This window comes from Microcaecilia unicolor, chromosome 7, assembly GCF_901765095.1.
Source record: "Microcaecilia unicolor chromosome 7, aMicUni1.1, whole genome shotgun sequence".
NCBI lineage: Eukaryota > Metazoa > Chordata > Amphibia > Gymnophiona > Siphonopidae > Microcaecilia > Microcaecilia unicolor.
The window spans coordinates 285577168-285589071 of record NC_044037.1 but is presented as its reverse complement, the minus strand read 5'-3'; the positions used below and the strand labels follow the sequence as shown (position 1 = coordinate 285589071).

General features: G+C 44.2%; 1 protein-coding gene across 4 annotated transcripts in view; it reads right to left on the bottom strand.

Moving 5' to 3' along the window:
* Positions 1 to 8161: 8161 nt before the first annotated feature.
* Positions 8162 to 11904, bottom strand: part of IQCB1 (IQ motif containing B1) — a 105671-nt gene continuing 101928 nt past the window's right edge. For 3 of the 4 annotated variants that reach the window (XM_030209760.1, XM_030209758.1, XM_030209759.1), the window contains exon 14: positions 8163 to 9401. In XM_030209760.1, the coding sequence (XP_030065620.1) occupies positions 9172 to 9401 (230 nt within the window). In that variant the 3' untranslated portion in view covers positions 8163 to 9171. Of the gene's footprint in view, positions 9402 to 11904 lie in introns of all 4 variants that reach the window. The other variant, XM_030209761.1, reaches the window with a different exon arrangement.

The following is an 11904-nucleotide window of genomic DNA, read 5'->3' as shown; positions in this document are numbered from 1 at the left end:
AATAAATGGGATATGTAGTGGCTAAAATGTAACTGTGACACCAATACAGCCTCCAAACTGGTGACAGAAAAATATTATGTACTGATACCATCATATGATGCATGCCACTAGCAACTGACAGGTATCGAATACTAAGTAATCCTATAACACCATGATCTTTTGGCCTCTGCAATACCTCTAGCAAGAGTCTAGGTTTTTTCTCTCCCAACAAAAATCACATTTTTCATCACAATGAAGTAGGTGTAATGGAAGTAACTGAAAGCATATAACCACTTTGGTGCAACTACCAGTAACATATTAAATAAATGTATATGTCCCCAAAAAGATAACAGTGAAGTCTACCACATGCGCAGGCAACAGGAAAATATCCTCTAGAAGCCATAGTACATCACACTGATATAAGTTATCCAGATCCATTGGCTGAAAAATTCCCAAATACTTTAGCTTAGCTTTTGCCCAAACTAAGGAAAATTCTTCCAATTAGCCTTAACCTCTGGTAAAACTGGTAGAGCTTGTGATTTGGTAAGATTTAAAGTAAATCTGGAAAATTGCCCAAATCGAGCTATTAATGATAGCAACTTGGGCAAAGCATTCTGAGGATCTGCCAATAAAATAAAAAGGTCATCAGCAAACGGGTATCATTTGAGTTCCACTGGACAGTTCCCACCCACCTATTCCACCAAGACAATTCCCCCCCCCCCCCCCCCCCGGGACAATTCCCACTTAAGGGGGACAATTCCCACCAAGGACTCCCCCCCCCTTTCCCACCCTCCCTAGCCTTTTTTTTTTACCGACATAGCTTCTTTCTTGTATTGGGTCCCATAAGTCCTGTTGGTATTTTTTTTTTTTACGGCATCTGGAACAAGGAGATTAGAGCAGCAAACGGATGTACACAGAAGATGTATAATAATGAAATAACTTTTCATAGGTAGAGTAGTCATTTGTTATAAATCATAATCAGTGTGTAATTTGGAGGGACTGGTTGAAATCTAGTTTGGGGGTGTGAGGGACATTTGTCCCCCCCAACATGAACTGCAGTTTTTATTTATCTATTTATTTATTTATGTATTTACTTATGACATTTAGATCCCGGATTAAACATGAACTAGTTTTGGGGGGAGGCATTGCCCCTCCACACACAAACTAAAATGTTTGGAAGGGGAAAGTTATGTGTAAAAGATAATGTTGGGGGGTGGGGTGATGGAGTACTGGCCCCCCAAACAATATGGAAGAGAAAAGGGAGGTCTGGATTCCAGATTGAGGGTGTATCCTAACCGGACTATCTGAAGAACCCACCGATCGGAGGTTATGAGAGGCCACCTTTGGTGAAAAAATATTAATCTCCCTCCAATCAGCAAGTCGCCGGTACGGAAACTTTTACTGTGGTTATGCATAACTGGAGCCAGTCAAAAGCCCGTCCCTTGCATTTGCTGGGGAGCAGCTGGGGCCTTAGGCAAATGCTGTTGACAACAACGAGTGCGCTGGGACTGAGCCTGCGTAAGCTGCCGAGAAGCCAGAGTGTACCTACGCCTAGCATAGGAATAGGGCGCACGCCTCTTCCCTCCAAAAAACCTCCTAGTTGAGGAGGTTGTAGCAGAAGACGCCCGGCAGGAGAAAGAATCCATAGCATCATTGTGATCGCTGCTGGACTGAATGATCCAGGTCAGAGAGACACAGCCATGAGAGTCTGTGCATCACTATACCATGAGCAGCGATTCTGGGTGCTACATCAAAAGTGTCGAATGTGCCCCTGGCCAGGAGTTTTCGACACGCCTTCTGCTGCCTGACCACCTGGCGAAAAGGCTCGGCCTGTTCCGGTGGGAGGGCATCAACCAAGCTGGACAGTTGTCTCACCGGGTTCCATAAGTGGACGCTCGTGAAGAGCTGGTAAGACTGAATTCGGGCGGCGAGCATAGCGGCATGATACGTCTTCCTCCCAAAAGAGTCCAAAGTCCTAGCTTCTGTGCCTGGGGGCGCCGAAGCATAGTCTCTAGTAATTTTGGCTCTTTTGAGGGCGGAGTCCACCACCATGGAATTGTGGGGTAACTGAGACCTCATCAACTCAGGTTCACCGTGGATCCGATACTGGGAATCGGCTTTCTTTGGGATCATGGGACCAGACAGAGGGAACGACCAGTTCCGCATAAGGACTTCCTTCAGTACCTTATGCAAAGGAGCCGTCACAGCCTCTCTAGGTGGAGAAGGATAGTCCAGTACTTCGAGCATCTCAGCACCTGGACTCATCCTCAACCTCCATAGGGAAGGGAATAGCTGTAGCCATTTCCCAGACAAAAGAGGTAAAGGACAGACTATCCGGTGGAGAAAGTCAGGTGGAAGGGAAGGTTCAGAGGGAATCCCATAGGACTCATCAGATGAAAAGTACCTGGGATCTTCCTCTGACTCCCACCAACGCTCCTCTTCAGTATTGGATAAGACCTCTCTCAGGGCACTCTGAGACTGAGCCTGCCTCGATGTAGAGGAACGACGTCCTTGATGGTGATGTCAAGAGGTCGATGCCTGCCGGGCCTGCGGCGAAGCTTCCTCCACCAACATCGAAGGGGAGTTGACCTGGGTGGCAGCCGATACCGATGCCGCAAGCGGCACCAAGGACGGGGACCTCACCGCAGGTGAAGGGCCAGACACCGCTGCAGCAGACAGTACGGAAGGCGCAAGCACCCCCGACACCGAAGCAGACTGGCGCAGCAGTCCTTCCAGAAGCTCTGGAAGCAGGGCCTAGATTCGCTTGTCAAGTGCCGCCATCGGAGAAGGAAGTGGGATTGGTGGAACAACCAGTGTCAGAATCTGTTGAGGTTTGGGAGCAGGTACCGGGCTGCCAGGGGACCGACACATCGGCACCTCTTGTATAGAGGGGGAGAGGTCCTCTCGACGCCGATGCTTCTCGGGTTCTGAGTCCTTTGACGCCACGGAGCTCCCAGTACCGTGTCAAAGGAGAACGATGACGGTGCTTCATCGCCTTTGCTTGACGCCTGTCATCGAGACTCCTCGGTACCGATGAGGACGTGAAATCCTCACGTCTCCTTGGGGCCGGGTCCAACGAAGGTCGGTCCCGGGGGGCCTGCATAACAGGTGGCCTCGAGGCAGGTGGAGACCCACTCGGCGCCTCACTGCTCCCAGCGCGAACTGGTCTCTAAGCCATTACCTCTGCTCATGACGTTGATGTTTCCCTCGATGTTGCCGCTGCCGCCACCCTCGGTACCAACGTCGAAGGAACGTACTGAGCCCCAAAAAGCTTTTCTCGTTGGACTTCTCGAGATGTTTGAGTCCGTTTCTTCATACAAAGACAACAAGTGGCTGGGCTATGGTCGGGCCCAAGGCACTGGATACACCACGCGCGAGTATCGGTACCCGAGATGGTCTGGTTGCACTGAGTACAACGCTTGAAGCTGCTGGGTGTCTTCAATAACATGGAAGGAAAAATGACTTCGGCGAAATCAAAAGACGCGACTGTGTCTGTAAAGAAAAGGCACAAAAGAAAAAAAGGGAAGAGCCTGACCGCACGGCCTAAAGGCCGGCCGCGTCGATAAACAAAGAAAACTCAAAAAAAGGGGAAAAAAATCTAAAAGTGAAGTTAAGGGTACTTTTTTTTTTTAAAGAAAAGTAAGAAAAGAAAATAAAAATATGAGGAAAAAACTCATCCAAGACTCTTTCCTGGGCTTGAAGAGGAGCACAGACGAAAACTGCTGCACCTCAACATGGAGAAAAGAAAACTGAAGGGGCACGCTTGCGCGATGGGCAGGAAGTTGTCCGAACATGCGCAGTGCGTGCTGCTCACGCGCCAGTAGACTCTGGCAAAAGTTTTATATTTTTTGCTTGAAAAATTTGCCATTTCCTGGGCCGACGCAGACGTCAACCCACATGTGAGAACAAGCGGCCTACTTGTCCTCGGAGAATAAGCATATTCAGTTTCTTATATCTATATCCCAATAAATAAATATTTGTTATAGTAATTATCTGATGTACTCACCATGCTGAGACCCAGAAGCTTACAAACACAGAGATTCAGTTTCTCAGACCCTCCCACAGCATAGCCACTGATTGGGTCAGGGGGGAGGGAGGAAGGGAAATGGTACCTACAAGTATATAGCTGAGGTCTCTGTGAGCAAGTGGGTATATGTGAGTGCTAGCTGTGTATGACTGAGTGGTTTTAGGTAACGGTGTCTATGATTAAGTCAGGAGAGAGAGAGAGAGTGTGTGTGTGTGTGTGTGTGTGTGTGACTGGATGCTGTGTTGTGTTATTTTTGAGTGACACAGGGAAGTCTACAAGTGTGTATTTGGGGTTGGTGTTTGTATGTGCTGTGTATGGCCAAGTGTGCAAGTGTATGGCCGAGTGAATTTGGAGTGTATGCTCCCTTTCTTTCTTTTCCCTCCATTCTGTTTCTTCTCAAATTCAAATTCTTCTTTACCTTTTTCTTTTCCTTATATCCCCTCCCTTTCCCTCACCCTCCAACCTAAGGCTTGTGACCCTCAGCACTCAGACTCAGTCTTCACTCCAGCTCATCTCCTCCCTCACACAACCCTAGGCACATTTCATTCTGGTCTTTTCTAGGCTCATTCCATCTCTCTTCCCTTTCTTCTTCAGGCTGAACTTCCCAGACTCATCCTCTCATTTATAAAGACTTTTTGTTTCCTCAACCCCACTTACCTCTGACAGATAAATTCAAGCCCTCAGTTTGTCCTCCCCCCATTTTCATTCTTTGTCTTGTCCCTTCCAAGGCTGACACTTTTTATTTTTTCTCTCTCTCCCTGCCATGCAGCATCTTCTCTTTCTCTCTGCCCCTGCTCATGCAGCTTCTCTATGTCCCCCCTCCCCTTCCTATCTTTCTGATTTGTTGCAGTGGCAGTAGCATCAGTAAAAGTAATATCATGCCATGCAGACCCATCTTTCTGCATGCCACTCTCCTAGTTCAACCAGCCCTGCCCCTTTTGCTGTAAACTTCCTGTGTTGAAGGGGGCAGGTGGGGCAGACGGACTCACACAGCTTGCTATTAATTTTACCACTGCCGCCTCCACCGCTGCCAAACCAAGGAGAGATAGGACCCAGCACCAGTTGGTAGCAGGAGCGAGGGGAAACTTGTGAATGTCTGTGCTGGGCTGACGGCTTGTGACTCCAAACGAGGTCTTTGTGACCCCCATTGGGATACTGCTGCCCTATGTGAATGACCCCTTACAAATACACACTATGCCATTTATAGAATACTAGTAAAAAAAAGCCCCGTTTCTGATGCAAATGAAACGGGGGCTAGCAAGGTTTTCTTCAGAGTGTGCATTTTGGAGTGTGTGTCCCTCCCTGCCCTCTGCCCTCTCTCCCTCCACCTCCCCCCTTGGAGTGCAGTCCTTCAGTGTTACGTTTCCTGCTGTTCTGTGTTTGTGTTACAGAGAGAGTGAGGGCATCTCTCTCCCCTCCCCCCTCTGAGTCCTTCACTGTTACAGAGAGAGGGATTTCGTGCTGTGCTGTTTTCCTTCACTCATGGGGAAACCGGATATCTCTGGCGCTTCACACTTCTGGCTGGAGGCTTCTAGAACGTTGGTCATGCCTTTTATATATATAGATCATTTAGGGCAGTCTTTCCCAAGTCTGGTCCTGGAATAACCCTTGACAGGGTTTCAGGATATCCACAATGAATATGCATGAACTTGATTTGTATACAATGCCTCCTTTATATGCAAATCTCTTTTATGTATATTCATTGTGGATATCCTGAAATCCTGACTGACTGGCAAGGGGTACTCCAGGACCAGACTTGGGAAACACTGATTTAGGAGACCAAATGGTAAGTTTTGTGAGCAAGCGTACATGTGGACGGGCATTTTCGATATGTGTAAATCCGACTTTGGAAGTTTTGCTGAAAACATCCAAAAATCAAGTGGTGAACGTGGTCATTTTCAAACCTGCAAAATGTTTATCTTTTTGTTTCGAAAACAGCCATTTTGTAGACATTTTGTGCTTAGTGCGTTTCTTTTTGGACTATTTTTGGAATAAAAAAGTCCAAGTGAAAAATGCACAACATCAAGGCATTGGGATGTAGACGGAGTCAGCATTCCTAGTAGACTGGCCACACAGATATCCCAGCAGAACAGTGGGGAACCCTAGGAGTCAATGCAGTGGACTTCACATAAAAGGGCTCAGGTGCACATTTCACCCTTATATTGTATGTTGAGTTCTCCAAAAACCTACTGTACCCAACTATACACCATTACAATAGCCTTTATGGCTGCGGGTTTCACCCGTATGTGGGTACAGTAGGTTTTGAGGGGGGGGGGGGCTGACACTTTCCACTACGAGTGTAACAGTTGGAGTGGGATATGGGCCTGGGTTCCCTTTTCTACAGTGCACTGCACTGACCACTAGGTTACTCTAGGGACCTGCTTGTTGCTCTAATAGGACTGGCCATAACATCTGAAGCAGTCATAGGGAAGGCTGGTATGTACTGTTTCATTCACATCTTTGGAGGGTGGGAGGGGGGGTGTAATTTCTTTATTCTTCCATTAATCATCTGGTCATTTAGGGCACTTTTTTGTGGCTTAGTGAACAGGTCTAAACCAAAACGTCCAACTCTTAGCCCTGGACGTTTTTGTTTTGTTCCATTATGGTAGAAAAACATCCGTTAGGAATGTCCAAAAATCCTGCCCTTAACACGCCCTCTAGGCATACTGCAGACAAACAGTATAGAAAAACATGTAAAAAATGGGTTTTGAAAATAGTGATTTGGACATTTTTGCGAGAAAAACATCCATCTTCTGGTTTGTGCCACTTTTTGGACGTTTTTCTCTTTTGAAAATGAGTTCTATAGGCACTTAAATGTCAGTATACTGTACATTTAGGAGCAAAACTGGTACGTAAATGTAAGTGACTTGTTATAGAATTGCCCTTTAATTGGCTAAATCTGGTTGGATAAATTGAAGAGTTGCAATAGTAATCCTAAATCTGGGCAATTCTCCTCAAGCCCCTATATGTTAAAACCCCAACACTTCACAGTTCTGCAGATCTCCATGCCTTCCACCCAACGGCTTTCCTGATTCAAACAAAAATGTGCCCTTTGTTGCTCTGATTCACCTTCCTCGCTGACTAGCAAACAGCACACAGCTCTAATCCTCCTCCAGGTACAAATATAAAATGAAAGGAGGGCAGGCAATCCCTCACACTAACTAACCCCTAAACTCACGGAAGGGAGCTGGTAGGATTCGCAACTCCCTTCTGCAAACTTGGCATCCATTGAGGAACATCAAGCAGATAGGAGGGAGCAGCAAATCCTTCCAGTTCCCTTCTGAGTCTTGGGGGTTATCTGGGTGGTGGGTGGCGGTAGGTGGCTGTAGCAATAACAGTGAGAGATAAGGGGGAAGGAACAAGTTATCATCCTCTCTATTTTTATATTATATTGGTGCTTGCAGGAGGATCAGGTTGTCAGGGGCTGTATGCTATTTATTATCAGGTGTGGGAAGAGGTACGGGAGCAGGAGCCCATGTGTACTTCTTTACAGGTGCCCAGGAGGACTTTTTTTGTTTAAATCCAGGATCCTATCAGGAAAGGGTGGGGCTGTTCAATCTGGAATACTGCTTTTTTGTTCTAAAATATAAAAAGAACTAAGCCAGTTAGTGTCAATTTTCAGCCACACTAGATCTGGTAGGCCAAGTTTTGACCTGCTAGATTTAACCGGATATTCAGCCACACTTTCACCTGGGTAAGAGTGGTTGAATATCTAGCAACAAAGGCCCTGGTTATCATACTTGAAGCATTTTTGAATATGGCCATTATGCAGTGAGAACATCTCTCTAGCATCTTTGTTTCTAATGTTAGTACTGTTGACAAGGCAGAGTACTTTGAGAAGAGTCAATATAAAATGCCACAGATCAAATGTGAATTCTAAAACTTGGCACAGGAAAATGATTTTCATTTCTGAGTGATAAAAATCACATTAATAGATGCTGTCTATAAATATATTAGTGTCAAGAACTACAGAAAATAATGTGTACAAAACATGCATGTCTTTCATTATAAGTTTTAATGGGTCATAGTTCATATAATCTGAGGTTGGGAGGCGGGGAATCCTGCTGGGAGACTTATATGGCCTGTGTCCTGAAAAAGACAGGTACAAATCAAGGTAAGGTATACACATGAATTTATCTTGTTGGGCAGACTGGATGGACCATGCAGGTCTTTTTCTGCCGTCATCTACTATGTTACTATGTATAATCTGAGGTATTTTTCACACTGGGAATAACATTTTGTCTCTAAACATGTGATCAGGTCTTTATGAGCAACCCCAAAATTCTGATAAATTAATAATCCCAGTGTGAAAACCCATTATTCAGTCACCGTATTTTATAAAGAAGCTATTTTCTTTTATATACACTGGGGAAAAATGCAAAATGAATTTTGTCTTTAACGTTACCAACATTTGTTTTGCCACTTTTCCATCTCCTAGATCATGCTAGAGTACAGCCAAAGACAGGCCTTGAGGTCTGATGGGGCACTGATGGTAGCTTAATCCTTTTGATGATGTCATTAATGAGAATCAGCCATTCTTGTCACTGACAGCAGCAAATTGGAAACATTCTCAACAATACTGTAGTTCCAAACTTTGCAGACTATTTCCATTCAGAGCAGGCAGCTGGTCACTTATTTCCAAAATTTCACCATTCTGTTTATCACTTTTTGCAACAATGAATCAGTATCTCCAGTGTTCTCTGCTCTTGGTATTCCAATGTTTTTTTCTCCAGCAGAGTGCAGTGTCATAGCATCATGAGAGGTTTGGACTCTGAGAAACTTAAAACACACTCTAGTCATCGGTTCAGTTTCAAATTTAAATTTTGATGCCACCTCATGAGAAAAAAAATTATCAAATAAATTATAAATGAAACTAGTGAGCAATAATGTTTTGTTTTGCACTTTTTGAGGCTTATATTTTATACAGAATGAATCAGAATGACATATTGTCCTCAGTACCTTTAAGAAATTATTGCATTGTCAGTGCTTTATTACCAGCTACAGTACTTTTGCTTTGATTCAGTGAAACTTAACATGATGCATTCTTTGGCAATACATATGTACATCAAATATATATAGTACTGTTGCCTTTAAAACATCACACTACGATGTATACTGTATAAATGATTAAAAGTTGATGAATACTAATTTGGTCTGCCTGTTAACTATGATGGCTTACTTCCACCTATATAAAGTGTCCCATATTCTACAGCTGGCATTTCTTTAGGAACTACTTCATCATCCATGAATTCATCTCCCAGTTTCTTCCACCATGGCCAACGAGTATACTTCAGCATAGTGTTATGGCACTGCTTGGCTTTGGCTGCTACAGGCATTGATCGACTTGTGAAGTCTTCAAGATGCTTTTCTGTGGCTTCCTTTAGAACTGGAGCATCTATGCACAAAAAAAAATGTGGTCTGTATTTTCTTATATATTTTTTTAAAGAGATATTGCAAAAAAAAATACATAGTATGATTTAAAGCAGGGGTGGGCAACCTCAGTCCTTGAGGGCCACAACCCAGTTGGGTTTTCAGGATTTCCCCAATGAATATGAATGATATCCATTAGTGTACAATGAAGGCAGTGTATGTAAATACAACTCATACATATTCATTGGGGAAATCCTGAAAACCCAACTGGGTTGTGGCCTGCGAGGACTAAGGTTGCCCATCTCTGATTAAAGGTTAGCCCACAGTACACAAAAACTCCAAAATTCAGAATCTGACTGCCAAACAATTATGTAGGAAACACCACTCAATCCAAAATTATGTGCTGAGTCATTACAGTTTAAAAACATTTTTTAAAAACGTTCAATAAGCACAATGATCTAGTATATATAGAGTTGACTATATTTACCAGATGTTCAAGCTGTTATACACTGTGGTAACCTGGCCAAATTCCATAAAACTTATGCGTACAAGAAGTGGTGGGAATAAACTTCAGATAGGAGAGATTAATAGAAACCCTGACAGACAGAGTTGGTCTTAGGGTGAAGCCTAAAAGGGGAAAAAAATGAAAAGAGACTTTCCGTAATCCCTGTATGTTGTTTACAACTGGTGGGGGGGTGGGGAGGAGGGGAAGTTTGAGGTTCTAGTGATTATTGTGTGTTGGTTATTAGTTCAAAATTTAATTAAAAAACCCAAATCAAAACAAACAATGCTCTATGAAAGAAAGGGAAATCAAAACCTAACTGGTTTTGATATTTTAAGTGCAGTTATTGTATTGCGAAAGAAACACAAAAGAGTTGTAACAGGTTTTATTTTCTGTAATTGAAATTGGAATAAATTTGGGGGGGAAAAACCTAACAGGTAATAAACCAAATAGATTTTGAAGCACCTGTGCAGTTAGAATAGTTAACTTCACTCCATCAATGTTTTGATCAGTAGTTTAGATTATAAAATGAAAATATTTTAATTTTTGTATTTACCTAAATGAAACAGTTCTTTACAAGGCTGTCTCTAATCAAAAATGGTGATGAGATTAAAGAAATTATCACCTTCTAATTTTTGTCAAGTGATTTTATCTATGAAAATACTCTTTCACGGAAAGGGTGGTGGACGCATGGAGTGGCCTCCCAGTGGAGGTTCTGGAGACAAGTACTGTGTCTGAATTTAAGAAAGAATGGGATAGTTACATGGACTCTCTTAGGGACAGGAGGAGTTAGTGGTTACTGAGGATGGGCAGACTGGATGGGCCATTTGGCCCTTATCTGCCGTCATGTTTCTATGATGCAAAGCTTGGTTATGCCTAATCTGGATTATTGCAGGTCGCTTTTTTGTGGTTTACCACAGACTTTGTTAAGAGCTTTCCAGGTTACTCAAAATGGTGCTGCGTGAAGTCATTGGGGGGTTATTGAAGATGGAACATATAACCCCCCTTGCTTTCTAAGTTTCACTGGTTACCAGTTATTTGGAGAATTAGATTTAAGGTCTTAGTTTTGGTTTATAAGGCCTTACATGATGAGGCTCCCCTAGCCATCCCCTCTTGTTTGAAGATTTATCATCCTACAAGAACATTACATTTTCAAGGTTAATGTCTTTTGGAAATTCCCTCTTTTCAACAAGTTAAATAGAGAGTGACAGAGTAAGAATGTTATTTACTTTTTAATAGCTGGTCCATTTACATGGAAATGAATTGCCCTTGACAATAAGACAGATAGCGAATGCTACATACCTGTAGAAGGTATTCTCCAAGGACAGCAGGCTTGTTCTCACTGATGGGTGACGTCCACGGCAGCCCCCTCCAACCGGAAACTTCACTAGCAAAGGCCTTTGCTAGTCCTCGCGCGCCCATGCGCACCGCACATGAGCGGCCGTCTTCCCGCCCGAACAGGCTCGTGTTCGTCAGTCCCATATGTAGCAAGACAAAGACAAGGGAAGACCCAACTCCAAAGGGGAGGCGGGCGGGTATGTGAGAACAATCAGCCTGCTGTCCTCGGAGAATACCTTCTACAGGTATGTAGCATTCGCTTTCTCCGAGGACAAGCAGGCTGCTTGTTCTCACTGATGGGGTATCCCTAGCCCCCAGGCTCACTCAAAACAACAAACATGGTCAATTGGGCCTCGCAACGGCGAGGACATAACTGAGATTGACCTAACATATCCAACTAACTGAGAGTGTAGCCTGGAACAGAATAAACATGGGCCTAGTGGGGTGGAGTTGGATTCTAAACCCCGAACAGATTCTGAAGCACTGACTGCCTGAACCGACTGTCGCGTCGGGTATCCTGCTGCAGGCAGTAATGAGATGTGAATGTGTGGACAGATGACCACGTCGCAGCTTTGCAGATCTCTTCAATAGTGGCTGACTTCAAGTGGGCCACTGACGCTGCCATGGCTCTAACATTGTGAGCCATGACATGACCCTCAAGAGCCAGCACAGCCTGGCCGTAAGTGAA